Source organism: Molothrus aeneus, chromosome 5, assembly GCF_037042795.1.
Source record: "Molothrus aeneus isolate 106 chromosome 5, BPBGC_Maene_1.0, whole genome shotgun sequence".
NCBI lineage: Eukaryota > Metazoa > Chordata > Aves > Passeriformes > Icteridae > Molothrus > Molothrus aeneus.
In genome coordinates, this window is record NC_089650.1 from 54,440,730 (window position 1) to 54,456,382 (window position 15,653).

Below are 15,653 nucleotides of genomic sequence, written 5' to 3' on the forward strand. Positions count from 1 at the left end.
CACTGCTCTTGACAGTAAGCATTCACATATGACAAAGTATGTATATATACCAGAACCCTTGATAAACTATGCTAACCTACTTCACAGCTGAATGGGCATAATATCTAGTTCAGACTGACACATAATTAGTTTCACCTTACAATACAGAAGGTTAGGACTTTATAATGTCAGAAGAGATCAAAACTTGCAAGAGCTTCAAATCTTTGTGTTAGTAGTTTATATGTATTCTGTAGAAACTGGTATAACGCCCTACTTCCCTGCAACTACAACTAGGTCTGGATTTCTCAAAAACTAATTGTTTTAATTTAAAATAAAGTACTAAAATTATAGACTTCACAAAACATTTTAAAAACTACTAAGTAATTCCTTACTTTTTTAAGGGTAGACATTTTAAATGGAAGAAACGTGGAAAAATGCTCAAAACAGATTTAACTGGGACTGTCCTCCCAGAGAGGGTGAGGGGGGGAGAGAGAGAGACTTCATAGGCACTAGCTGAAGAAAATCCCTAATCTATTTCTCATAATACATGATGATGGGATCATTTTAGAAGAAGAAGCAGCAAGCTGAAGAGGAATGGAAAACAATCTTTCATGACACCATGAAGAAGAAACAGAGCCAGCCAAAGTAAAAGAAAAAACCGCTGTCAGTAATTTGACATTATGACTGCAGCCAAGCAGAGGCCTAGGCACAATGCCTCTCATCTTTTCAGGTCATACACAGTGTTCACCAACAGTGTAGTGAAGAAAATATCAAAAACATTTCTAGAACCAAATGGAAAGTTTTGACATGAGATGTTCATGTGTTGTTTGCTCATGTTTTATCAATGAGATCAGAGCTTTTAAATGTAGAGGATACACTAAGCAATCCATATAAATCATACAGACATACAGACTTGGATGGCTATTTTCTCTACTAATGCATATTTAAGAATTGCTATGCATCAATTTAGTATGTTCAAGCATAGTATCAAGTATACATGAACCAATGACAACTGAAAGAAAAAGGTTTTCTCATCCTCATGTCACAAAGAGATCTCCTGAAATCTTCCTTTTTACTTATTTAAGTACTTCATTCAAACATTTCTGAATTCTCTAAGCAAACTCCTATTAAAAATCTTCGTTCACCTTGCTCAGAAAGTTATGCAGAAAGACAGGGGCAGGAGGGAGGGAAGCATGACACCAGATAATGATAGCCATGATGTATATAAACACTATCAATACAAGCACACTTCACCCAAAATGTTCTTTGAAGATAGAGATTATAATGTAAATTCACTCCTGAATACAGCTCAGGATAGAGTGTGCACACACAAGAACAAACACACAAGTGTGCTGAACTATGCTGTTAGCACAGTCCATTGCATGTTCCATTGTTACTCCAAGACACTTTCTTTAGAAGAAAAGGTCTGTCAACCATTACAACTATTAAGCCTGACTTTTCAAAATGCAAAATTTCCTAAGTAGTAAGAAAAATTTTTACAAAGCATTGCAGCCCAAAATTTTGCATAAGTATGCAAAACAGTATCTTACTTATTCCTACATAACGGGACAAAAAACTAACAGTTTATTAAAATGTAGGTACTGTTTCTCCTGTTGAAATAGCATCCATAGAGTCAGAACCAAAGATCCAACCTTCTACTGGTCTGTGTAGTCAAACCTCAGTTTTACTCAAATGGATGTATTATAAATTACGGAAACTGTTAAAGGGGCAATGACAAAAGTGCTCATTGTATATTTTTAGATTACAGCATAGGCCAGGCATCAGTTCAAATCTGGATAAGAGCTAGAAATCATAAATACAAACATGTACAATTCCAAAAGCTGATGCTGCAAATTTTAGGTAGAGGATAAAATATTTTTATGCTGAAGTATACTGATAGCACAGTGTATTTCATCTACTGATTACAAATAGATTTGTTGTCTTCCTGAAAATTTTACTCTCAGTGACAGGCTGGAAAACTGCATTATTATGCAGAAACTTGTGCAGGAGTTCAATGTAAAGGTACAAAGAAAGCTATATTTGACCTATTTTTCCTTTAAAATAAACCAGGAAGGTCCTGTGAAGAATTTTTAGAAGACTTATTTCTGCGCATTCTTCTCAACAATTGAAATGCATGTTCATGTTATTTATTGGATCCAGCTTCCATCCATCCATCCATCCATCCATCCATCCATCCATCCATCCATCCATCCATCCATCCATCCATCCATCCATCCAGGCATATGTAAGTAACAACTTTCCATAACCCAAGAGTGAGAAAGAACTCTGCAGGATTCCCTTTAATGGTCATAAATCTTGCTATTTTATCAGACATAGAAATAGCTAATATGTACCTCAGCACACTCTAGTCCCTGGATATGAATTATCTCACTTTTATTCTAAAAATTACCAGGCCCTGATAAATGATTATATTAATATTTTAGTGCTATTTTTAATACATCTGGTTAGATCATTATGCAATGCATGTATTTCCCCTTTGGTTATTTTATTACCAGTATACTCGAACTTAAAATGAAAAGTTATACTCTATTTTATACATGAACATTACATTTTCAGGTGGCACAGATCAATGTGAACTTTTTACTTGAATGTTAATGAGACACTATTGAAGAAAGTGTTATAAAGGACAATTTAGTAATAAAAAAAGGAAGTTAATAATCTGGATGTATGGGAATGTCTACTTAATTACATGGGAAAAATACTCATGGGATAATTCTTGTTTTCCCATATGAACAGCCACAGATGAAAATACAAGAATGTTCATGTATCATCTACAGTTTAGAAGTGTTGTAAAGACAACTAGCTTTATCACACACATGGAAGATATATTTTGCATATGGCCACACACAGCTTCAGAACCAGGCTTTTATAAATCAGCATAAATCAGCAAATCTTGCAAGAATACGGGCTGGAGACGAGTTCTGTGCCAAAGGACCTGAAATCTCAGCAGACAGAAAGCTCAGACTGAGTCACTGGTGAGCCCTAACAAAGCCAGCCAGCAGACTGCTGGCCCATGGAGGGAAATGATTGGCTGCCCAAAGCCAAATCACCTGGAGCAAGCTGCTCAAGGCCATGTGGACTCCGGGTTTGAACTTCCAAAATGAGGATTCTACAACCTCTCTGACCAAACAGTTCCAGAGTTCAATCTTTACTGTGTAGATTTTCCTTCAAATTTTTAAAAATAATTTCTTGTATTTCAAGACCATATCTAAAATACCACGTCCAGTTTTAAGGACCCTCATACAAGAAAAAGGTAATAAGCTTCAGAACAAAATGAAGCAAGAGCAAAAGGTCACCAAGATGCTAAGAGATATGGAGCACATGCTCTTTGAGAGGCTGGGGAAACTGGGCTTGTTCAGCCTAAAGAAAAGACAGCTCCAGAAGCACTTAATCACAGCCTAATAAAACCCAAGTTATCAAGACAACAAATCTCCATTTTCCATAGCGGTGCCCAGTGGGAAGATAAGAGATAAGCAGCATAAACAAAAAATATTCCATCTGCCTATTTGGGAGAACCTTCAACATAAGGATGAGGAAGCACTGGAATAGGTTAACCCCCAGAGACTGTGAAGTCTCTGTACTTGGAGGGTTCAAGACCCAGCTGGACAAAGCCTTGAGAAAGTCAGTCTGACCTCAGAGCTGGTCCTATATTGCACAGAATTATCCTATTTTCTTATGATTTCAGAAGATCTCATTTGTACTCCTGAAATAAATAAAAAGCAATTGCAATGAGGCATAGTCTTTCTGGGACAAAAACTAAAAAAATATTCAGAGCACAGACTCAGGAGGCACTGAAAAGGAAAACCATTACATACATCATCATTCAAAACTGATTGCTATAAGATAGCTACAGATTTCAAGATTAAATGATATTTATATTTAAAAATTCCTAGTATTTGTTCGATCAATTTTTAAAACTGTAATCAAACTGAGATATGATACACATGCAGTCTCTTAGAAGCCTTTAGTCACACCACTAGCATAATCTTTCAAGCCTTCTTTTGACGGATGAGTCCATCCTTTAATACATCTAACACTATTCCCTTTATATAACAGCTTAAATTTTCATTGATGCAGTTTAATTCCATTGCAATTGGTTTCTGTATTTTGCTTCTCAGTACCTGATAGTTTTGTATGAAAACAGAATTTTAAGGAGAAATTGCCTAATCTGTGAACTTCCTTTCCTAGAAAAAAATAAAGCAACAGGCTAGTGACAGTGATGTTCCAGAAGCAGGTACAACAGTTGGAGGAGTTTGCATTTCTTTACCTGGCTTTCTTCCTTCCCAGTAGATTTCAAGCTCTCACTTTTTTCTTTATAACTTTTCACATAATTTTGCTATGTGGTCAAATAGTTTAAAATTTAGGAGGTCTGAGACATTGAAATAAGCAAACCAGCATTTGTTACAGGAATTGATGTAGGAAAATGACTGTGCATTTCAAAAATGCTACACAAAACACTGAGCTTTAACCAGGAAAAATACACTTAAAACACCTTCAAAAAAGTTAAAGCCTTTTGTTGCTGACTCAATCCTAGAACCATTTTGTCAAAAATGAACTCTGTTACAAGGTTCAATTCACAATGCACCTTAGCCAATGAAACATTCATATTAAAATACATCACAGGAAAGAATGTTGTAGATACTTCTAATCTTCATAAACTTTTAAGCCCATGAACATTTACACAAAAATCTACTATTATTAGACTCCAACTTGCTGCCTGTAACAGAAAAATTGTGCCTTCATTTATAGCTTTTCCACATAGAAAAAAATCAAACTCTCAGTGAAGTAGCATAAGTACCAAGTTTTAAAATATGAAGATAATTTCAGGAACTATTAAGACAGTAATCACTTATAGGTTGCTATATTAACAACTGAAAAATGAATAAATAAGCCAGGTTTTTACCACCTTAGTGAGATTCTGAGCAACTATTCTTCATGCTTGGTAACAGATTTGCAAAACATGCATCTAGAACTGGAAGTTTCTGTTCTGCTCTAGAATATCACACACAATGAAACATGCAGACATTTTGATTAAGAGAAGTTGAACAGGTTTTTTTTTTCCATTTCCCTTCTTTCTTTTCTATGCCAAACTCTCCAATGGGAAAATCAGAAAACCCCTGTTTTTCATACATGTACTCTTTTTCAGCCTTAAAGTAGTTAAAGCCATGACATTAATCAGTTAACTCCACTACTTACAGACAGGAAAAATCAATTTACCTGAATGCCATCAAGCAACTTGCTCATGCACCAGTAACTGTCAGCTTCTATGTTCTGCAGCACTTCTTCAGGCAGACTGGAAACATCAAAATTTTCCACTTCTTCTTCTTCTGTTTCAGGAAAAGAAAGAGAAAGACAAGTCAATGAAGTGCACAGAATAAATAAAGCAAGAATGAGGAAAAGAATTGAAAACAAAGACAACCACCACTTATCTTTGAGTCAGAAACCAATGCACGTTTTCTTTAACAGGGCCTAAATGAATCATTTATTGCTTAACTGTGTCATCTAATGGCTTTAAATGTTAATAAATACTTAATTTCTTGCAGACTGTGAAAATCTCAAATCATGCCTGGTTAACCAGAATTAATACATAATAAATCACTTTATTCTAAACATTTCACACCTGAAAGAGGATCAGAAGCACTTTGAGAGCCCTCAAGCTATATATGAGCAATCCCTGAAGAAGATGACTATATTTGCACCATGCACAGAATGTGCAAGTATGTTGCCATTCTTCACAGAAGAAAAAGCCCTGAAAAATACTTCTCAGAAAAGCACTGAACTTTATGTAAAAAAGCAGACTACAGCTTGAATTTAGAAAAGAAAAATCCTTCCAAATAGAAAAGAAAATTATTGATGTATCCACTACAGCATGAAACAAAACTTCAGTACATCTTACACATATTAACTCACAAAAAAGTCTTACACTTATACAGTTTATTATATTTTCATAAATCAGTGCCCCACTGTAAAAAAAAATCTAGTTAATATTTATAACTTTCAGTTTAATATTTCAAATGGTAAAAAAAGAAGCAACCCATTCTCACTCTGCCTCACTGTGTCTACAGAAAAAAAACAGTAAATGTACAGAGTTCCTCATATTTATATAAAACACAAACATATACTGAAGTGTCTTTCCTTTGAATGAAGTCTTCAGGCCCTCCTCCACCAAACATTTGCTGAAAGAATGAGATTACAACTACTTTGACAATGTGCTCCTTTGCAAATTTTCTGCCTTGGAGCAGCTTTCCTTTTCATGACACTGGTATCACATTTCTGAAAGAAAAGGCAGGTATAAGCCATAGCACAACACACGTGGGTATGAAAAGATAACAAATGAAAAAGACTTGTTATGTTCTTTTTCTCATCTTTCTTATCTTACCTCATTTTTGTCTCTCTCTTTCAAAATCTATCAAAATCATTTTGCACTATATTCTCACATCAGGTTTTAAACCAACAAAAAAGCTGAAGATCCATATAAACATCAGAGGTGGGCATCTTCACCTCCCTTCACAGCCAACAAAGAACACCAAGAAGTGACAGAGTACTACCTGACTTGTTCTAAACTAGAAAGATAAATAAATCAGATGAATCACATTTTTTTAAAAATCTTGTTTCTCAGTATTAGGTATAATTTGCTTTTAAAAGGATTGCCTCAGAATGCAGACCTTTAAACTGTGGAAGTCTAAACTAAGCTGAAAAAAAGCTTTAAACACCCACCAAATGATCTGCTGTCCTGTGACTGAACTACCTGCAAGTTGTAAGAAAACCAGGGCAGTTTGTAGGTAGGCTAAATGATGCAACCTGTAGAGCAACAACACTCCAGCATTAGTATTTTGGAAAAACCAGATTCTTATTGTTCTAATAAAGATGAATTATCAAATTAGAATGACCAATTTTTATTACCCCTAGAAAATACACTATAGCTTTTAAGAAATATCTTTCAATGGCTCCAATTACTGTTCATCAGAGGTATGTTCCCCAAGCACAAAGAGGAAGTCAGGACAGGCCTTTCTGAAAAGAACACAGGTTCTCTGACACAAATTTACTACTCTAAGTAAAATTCTCATTATTCCACAGGGAACAACAATCTAGAAAAGGATATAGATAAGATATAGATGGTTTTTAGGAATCTTTTCACTGAAAGAATTGGCAGTCCCCAATTATAATGTCACAGAACCACATGCTCAGCCATTATAGACATTAAAAAAGCAGTTTTATGAAGTACTTGTCCAGCTGTCTTGTTTTGTCTCCCCTCTTAAGAGCTATCCAAGAACATTTTGCTTTCTGTGGCTTAAAGAGACTGATCTTTAGCATTTCCATAAGCCTCTTAAAGACAAAATAATTATTCAGTATCTTTTATATGTTCTTTAAATATATAAGCTACTTCTAGACCAATTTTCAGTCCCATTGTGCTTCCAATTCATCACACTAAGTCATCTCTTCTAAAGTCAGATAATGAAGTTTTGAAATTAAAAAAATCTAATTAAGTGTTTCAGACAACTCAGTTGTATTTCTATTGTACCCTAGCAGTACAATACCATACCCTACAGTACAATACAGTACCCTGTGTAAAGCAACTGTGTCAAACTTTGGCTTAAAATTCTGCAACCAAGTATTTCAACAAATAAATCTAATTACTTGGAGCTATAATACAATACAGTTTCATTAAATCAGCTAAAATGTATATTTTTGGATATGTTATGTTAACTGGTATTTTATTATTCAAATGTGGTCTATGATGAACAAGGAGAAGCACTGTGGAAGCACCCAAGAACTCTCCTAATAAAGATGGCACAGCATCCCAAAAGCAATGTCTCAAACAAGGAAGTGCTCAGTGATGTCAGTGGTTTCTGCTGCACCAATACACCCTACCTTGCTACACTTTACTGAGGAAGTTCAAAACTGACACTGAGTATCCAAAGGACCCTTTTCCAAAGTACAAATGAAATTTTAAAAGACCATCCCTTTTGACAAGCTCGAATTAAGGAACATTTGATTGGCAGAATGCTATGGAAAATCATAATCTACATTTTAAGCATTTATTCATTTATTTGGGTATGCACAAAGTGCAAAATGCTTCTTTTTCCCTGAAGCTTTAAGGGGAAAAGCAGTCAAGCTCCATGTTGCTCTCTCTCTCTTTTTTTTCTTTTTCTTATTTGGATGAAGAAATAAATGCACTAGAAAAGTTTTGAAAGAAAGACCACAAGAGATTTCAGAATAAAGAGAAGCAAAAATAACAACATAACCACCCCAAAAGTACCTAAGATATTATTTGTGCTTGAGAACATAATTGCAATTTCTGGTTTTAAATAAATTTAAATTTATTTTCAATTACTGAAATCTGAATGGACAGTAACATAAAGAATGAATAAAAGAATGTGGATAGAAATAGCAGGCCAGTATGTGCAATATGTGTGGGAGAAAAGTTCACTGCCTAAAACTTCCCAATTAGGAAGTCATACAGTTTCCTGTGGAGGTCTTTATCATGCTATCTATACAAGTGTAAAAGACAGGAAAATGCCTGGTTGCCTGGAGGAGAACTGCTGTAGCATGGAGTCTGTGACATGCTGATCTGAATACGTGCATTGCTGTAAGCATGGGATTAGCTCTTCTTTACTCACTCCCAGGGTATGCTTCCAAAAATTCCCACCCTGCAGGAAGACTAACTTTTTCTAAACAGTTCTAACTGGATCCACTCACAAAAGCAGAGACATAAGGATAAAATAAAATTTTTTAAAAATACTGCTTACAGCCACTTACAGATTTAGTTTCCCAATGACAGCAGAAAGTAAACATGCTAAACAGCTTGCCTCAATTAAAAGTAGGTTTTAGTTCAAGATTAAGCCTAATGGATGATTTTGATTGAAGTTGTACAGAATGCTAAAATTAAGTTCACAACTGATCTTTGTCTTTTAGCTGTAATAGACGTCTTCTAAAGAGTGCTGGAATTTTACCTTTTCAGTACAGATCAGGGGTAAAAATACATGCAACCAACAAAAAGGTAGTTTGCATTCAGAACTCTTCTAAACCTGCTACTGACACCAAAACTCAATCTTTATAAAGTGTGAAAAAAATTATTGTAACTTGATAGTTTTCATACATTATTACACCAAGCGACTTCCTATAAAAGATACCTCCTTTAAATAAAGCACACATTCTCTCAAAGTATTTTTTTAATGAAACAAACATTTAATTGTGTTACAAATATTTTAACTGTAGCTTATCTTGAAATTGTTTCTCAACACTCAGAATCAGCAAAACTCAGATGAATTCACTGGAGTGCGAGGTAGGGGATAAAATGGATGGCAGGGTAAAAAAGACCTTGTGCTGAAGCCCAAAACAGACTGCAATATCCCCAATAAATTATGATTGCTCATTACAAACACTCAATATACAAAATAATACATAAAAACATTAGATCAGTTAATGAGCTGAACAATTTAAAATTGGGGATTTTTTTAGCACTATTTTGTGTAAATGTAGAAAAAGCATTACCATATACCTGAAGTCCAAATTACGTATCCTTTGCAGCAGTGCAAGGAAACCATTCTGACCACAGATGCACAGGTGCTTCTCTGTATCAAGCTTACTGTGTTGCAATCTATTTCAGGTGTTACATCTTCAGGCAGATCTAACATAAAGGTTACCACCCAAGTATGCAAGTATAAAAAAAATCATACACACGATTGCACACAGAGGTGCACAGTAATATTTCCACAGCTAGATTTTACATATTCCACTCCAAACTCAGTTTTCAAAAAGCCTTATGAAACACCTCTCCAGTCACTGTTGCACTAAGGCAATGGTTTCTAAGAAGATCAGGACATAATAGAGCATTTAAATGTAAATTCTTTCAGTAACAATTGCCTGATTAAATATGTATATTACCATATCAATATCTCCCATTGAAAAAGTCCTAGTTACATAATAATCTTGATAGAAATAGCTCTTAAGCTGTTAAGGATGAATCACCAAAGTAAAACCTTCCCTTTTCTTTGTGGTATTGCAGTCACAAAGGTAAAATTTTAAAAAAACCTTAATCATCTCATCAGTCCAGGCTTAGGTAAACATGACCTTACTGCATTTCAAATATTCCCCTATAAACAGTCATGTTCTCACATACAGGATATATTGACAACTTGTCTATTTTAATATTGCTAATAATCTTACATTTGTTTTCAATTCATCTTCTACAATATCCTTCAAATGCAATAGGAAGTAAGATAAATATCTTTATGCATCCATGTAAGAATAGTGTTTCAAACATTAATCATTATATTCTACTCATATGAATTCTCTAAATAATTTGCTGCACATGGCAACTGTTACAATCCTGTGTGACCTGGTGAGCAAGGTAAATCATCCTGTCCAAAAACACTGTAAACTTGATTACATGGACTGGACATCTATGCTCATCAAAATTAATGTATGACCCTGGAGGTACTCTCAATTTGCTCTGTCACAAAAGACTAGATACTTCACATACTCTTCCTTTAATTCCAGATTCTGTATGAAAGTAATCAGTAAATCATTCAGAGACTTCCTTTAGTGGGCCTACATTGCTTGCCAGTAAGATCTTTCCTACTCAGGTTTTGTCTTGGCTAGATTTTAACTACTTTTTTTTCCTCCGCACTAAATAAAACAGAATTTGCCTTTATTTAATATTCATAACCCACTGCACAGATATACACAAAAAAGACCTGTTTTTAAGGATGGTAAATTTATTTGAAAAATGGAAACTCTCAGGTCATGTTGCAAATTAAACAAAAGACATGAGTTCCTCATAGGCTGCAGGCTGAGATTACTGCTTCACGAGTCAGACAGGAGGAAGATTAAGAGCTCTATGACCAAAACAGGGTACAAAGGAGAATTAAGTAAAACTGGTGGTGCCAACATGTCTTTGACTCACAGAACTTGCATAATGCCAAATACAGGACTGAGAACCTCTTCCACACAGGTGAGAAATCAGCCAGTAAGTGTAGTTTGAAATTAGAAGAGTATAAGGCACATCCTTGGGCATGACATTATTATGAAATGGAAGCCTTTAAACCTTGTAAGATGGCAGCTCTTCTTAAAAATGGATTTCACCAACAATGAACACAATGATCAGAACAAATTTTTCTCACAGTACTCACTTCAAAAGGTTTGCTATTGTCAACCAAAACAGCCTGCCAGGGAGAGGCTGTGCATGTGACACCAAATTAAGGGACTCATAATTAGCAACCAGTATGCATGGTGAGCACAGGATGATGAGCTGATGAGTATTTTCTTAGAATGCCACATAAGGGAATTCTCAGGGAAGTCCAAAAGGTGCTTGGAGAATAGGAAATGAAAGATTAAAGGTTGAACATGTCTCCCACATTGCATTTTTAATTAACTAGTTTGTGCTTTGTCATTTAATTTTTTAAAGCATCAACACACATATCCACAAACACACAAGAGACAAAACCCCAAGGGTGGGACAAGAGCAAACTGTAGCATGGTCAAAAAAGTTTAAAGCAAACCTCAGGAATACACAGGCCTTCCCTGTGTTCAGGTATGGGATTGATTAGTGACTTATTTCAGAACTATCACCCTAGCACTGGAAAAGCCTTCCAAGAGAATCCATAAATTAATGTAGTTTTGAAAAAGAACTATTTATTGGAGATTGAAAAAAATCAATTGTACTAAAAGCTACAATGTATATAAAAGATAAAGAAACCAGTATATGTATCTGCACATATAAGGGTGAACTTTAAAAGTATGGAAAATTAATACTTCTTTACTGAAAATATTTCCCAAAAAAAAAGAAAAATCAGAAAAAAATTTGTATTGCATGTAATTACTTAATAATAGAGGGCTGGCAAAGAGAACTCATTTGAACAATTTCATAAACAGCAATATGTTTACTACATTTCCTGGATAACTTAAAAAGCTCAAAGGTTCAACTCTAACTTGGGTAAATATAAAATCAATACAAATTATCCAAGAACTTGTACGTGAATATAAAAACTCAGAAATATAATTTTTTCTGTGACTGAAGACTGAAAAATTTGCCACTGCCACATAAGCTCATCAACCATTTACACATAACCATAACTCTGTGTAAGTATAACTCCACTCACCCATGAAGCAATTTTTATTTTAACCCATTAATGTCATTTGAATGGCATAACAAAATAAGTTCTCAAAGAAAAATGGATGGCAGAGGAAACAACTGTCCCTCAGTGACAACATCCCCATGCATCTATGACTGTGGCAGTTTCCAGCAACCCACACTGTTCAATATCCAATTTTCAATTGGATATATATCAATTTTCTTAACCAAAATTACATGTTTCCATGTTTTGTAATCTCCCACATCATTCACAGCTAATAAGAAATCCACCTAATGGATTTCTTGCCTTATTTACAAAAGAAATTAAGTGACATCCATTATTTCTGCTTTTTAGCACCAGCTGCAGATACTGAATTTGAAGAAGCATATTTGAGGAGAATGCACTCTGCAGGAAAAACTATTCCTTCCATTGCTTAATTGCTGAATGCATTCCTTAACTACCTTAATTTGCTGTGACTTACACTTTCCTAATGAAACTGCTACATATGCTTCTGAGGCAAAAAAGCCACAAGGCTTGCTCTTTTCATAAATTTCAAACATATTCTTACCGATTGTATAGGTATTTATTGTCAAGATAAAGAAATAATCAAACCTCTAGGAAAAAAGAAGCCTGCTCTGTCTGTTCAAAAATAATAGTATGATCTCTAATTTTCTTCAACAATGTTATTGTAAGAAAGGTAGTTGTCCTTAAATTTCAGTCACATACCACAGTAAATTTCTATGTCATAATTAACTAAAGATGGAACATATAAATGAATTCACAAATGCTTTTGATGAGAACACAATTGATAAGCCAGTTTTTTTAAGTAGTGGGATTTGTCAAAGCGAATGTCCTATAAAAGCATAAAGTACTTTCTGCTTCTATGAAATAATGCAATGAAAGCCTACAGAAGAAAAACTGTTTTGCAAGAAAACTTTTTTCCCTTTTTTTCATTATGTGCTCAAGTACATAATTTTTCACTTCTGCTTTAAATTTTTTTTTCCACAGCTTAAAGAAAAAATTTAAAATATCATATTTCTCACATAAGAAACCAGCAAAATATCCCCATGCTAATGAAAAACCCAATGACTTAATTACTATGATTAAAAAGTTTGCATTCAAATTACAAGCAAAGCCAACTCAAATTGAAGTTTCAGCACAAAAACTTCTGTCAAATTTATCTGTATTGGTCTGACAACTATAAATTATTAACTAACCATGTGTCTCATTGAAAATAAGACAAAAAAAATTCTTACAATTCTTTTTAAAGCACTGATCCACCGAATTTGAAAATCTTTTCTTAGATCTTCAGCTACTACTGATCTCTGCAACAGGATTGGAATGTTACACTTCTGGCATTTGTAAAGCATGTTGCCATTGCTTAAGCATTGCTCTTTCTCTTTCAGCTTTTCTTCCCACAAGTTACTTCATAATAAACACACAAAGCTGTGATATTTGGATGTCAAAAGCCACTTTTAATGGCATAAAAGCCATTAAAGTAATTTCCCAGTCTGTTGGAAAGCATTCTTGAGAATGAAGAAGTCTTAGATCTGGAAGTATAAGCACTTCTGTGCCGCTTCAGTGAAAAGAGATGATCACTAATTATAACTATATGGAGACCATGGGGAGAGGAGAAATAGGAATGCAGAAGCCAAAACTAAAATATGCTGCTTCCTTTGGAATACATGTCTCTCCCATATTTGCATATTTATTGCAATTAACTCCCTTCTTCACAATTCTTCCATATTTATACCTGAAGAAATTTTTTGGCTTCTCTTCAATTTTAGTTTACTGCTTCTACCAGTATTCAAGATTTTTTTTTCTATGTATTCCCATGACCCAACATTTCCAGTCTGTAGTTTCAAACAGAACAGCCTTCACTAATGTCTCATTACTTCCTCATAGTATGAGTCTATTAGTTTAATTGCCTTCAAAAATGAGACAATATAAATCACAAAATGTATTTCAAACTTGGAAAATGCACTGTTTTTTACCTTAGCATTAATTTTATAAAATTATTATCATTTTTAAAATACTGGGAGTGTGCACTAAGCATCATGAAATAGGACATCTTCTTTAGACAGATACATTTGAAAATTTAGAAACACACATATAAATGCAAAACAAACTTTAAAAGCAGGTAATTTAAACCCACATCATCCTATGCAGTAAAAGAGGACTTTCATTGACAGATTTGTTTTAATACATACATGGGGAACTAAAAATCTTTTTTCTCAAGTTCTTTTTAGTGTACATCACAGAAGAAAAAAAAAGCAAACTTGAATGATACAAAAAGTGATTTAAAAGACAAATCTGAGTTAGCTGAAAACATCAAAACACTTCAAATCAATAGTTAGTCTAGACCTGACTTATTTATTCTGATTACTTATGACAGAAGTTTGAGTAGTCCCTTTTGACCTAAGAAATTTTTTTTATTAATTCAGAGATTTCTTCTATACATCTCTTGTAGCAAAGATTGAAATGAACACCTCTTATTTTGCCCATAAGACAGGATTTGGAAAGTTTCCTCACAAGAAATATCTAAGCAAAAAATCCACACAATCTCTTGCTATGAGGTGGTGTTTTGTAGGTTCCATCAGATCTCTTTCAGACTTTTTGCCTCTTTGATAGACTTCTAGGCACTGATATCATTGAAGAAATTTTTATTAGTAACTTTCAAGTTCCTACTTGGCTTTTCCTCTGAAGTGTAAAAACTATGAAAGTCATCTAATAGATGGGCTTCACAAAGGTTTGAGCTCCCAGTTACTTTTCAAAAAAATATTCACTTTAAATCACAGCTTTACCACAAAAAATAAATGGAGGGTGGGCCATACACCGTAGTATGCTGATCAGTATTCTCAAGACACACTTCTTTGGTATGACATGGAAGCAGGCAATAAATATTTAAAACAAACAAACAAATTAAAATAAACAAAAACACTAATTCCACCTGCAGATGCCTCCACTTGCAAGAATGGGGAGAGCAGTACAACAAATAACAAGAAGTTGTACGTTTAAGGAAATATAATCCAATTATTTTTGCTCTAACATTAATAAGAAAACTTTGTAATGTTAGGAAGAGTAGGAAGATGATTGTAATCTCACACCTACAGATGTAGTCAAAACGATTTTTATGAAATGGCAATTGCCAATTTTTCCATTCCTATCTTATGCCACCAAAGATTTAAAATTTTCATTTAATTCCCTACTTCACAGGACAGCCAGTCATATACATTTTTAAGAAAAGAATATTTAATTTAAACTGTGGTACACTGAAGCTATTACTACCAGCCATCAAAAATCATTAGTTCTGAAAAATCCTCTGTCCAACACTGATTTTAATCTTTGAGAAAGTGTTTGCTTCTTCATAGCTGCTCTTTAAGCTGTTCTCCACAGCCAACCTTTCTCAATCAATTTAGATACATTTTTTTAAAGCTTGTAAGTCAAACACAGATCAAAAATGCACCAACTGTTGCTACACGTTCAGTGAAAATATGATAATTAGGTATGAGTCTCTTTTGAAACATTTATTTACGTAGGGTAAAGTGACAGGTTTCAGACTTGGAGCACAGCAAC

General features: G+C 34.2%; 1 protein-coding gene across 1 annotated transcript in view; it reads right to left on the reverse strand.

Annotated features, from left to right (window-relative positions):
• The window catches only part of TBC1D22A (TBC1 domain family member 22A), a 138,814-nt gene that overhangs the window by 82,775 nt on the left and 40,386 nt on the right, over positions 1-15,653 (reverse strand). The window contains exon 9 of the mRNA XM_066550777.1: positions 5,218-5,327. Coding sequence (XP_066406874.1) covers positions 5,218-5,327 — 110 coding nt within the window. The remainder of the gene's footprint in view (positions 1-5,217; positions 5,328-15,653) is intronic.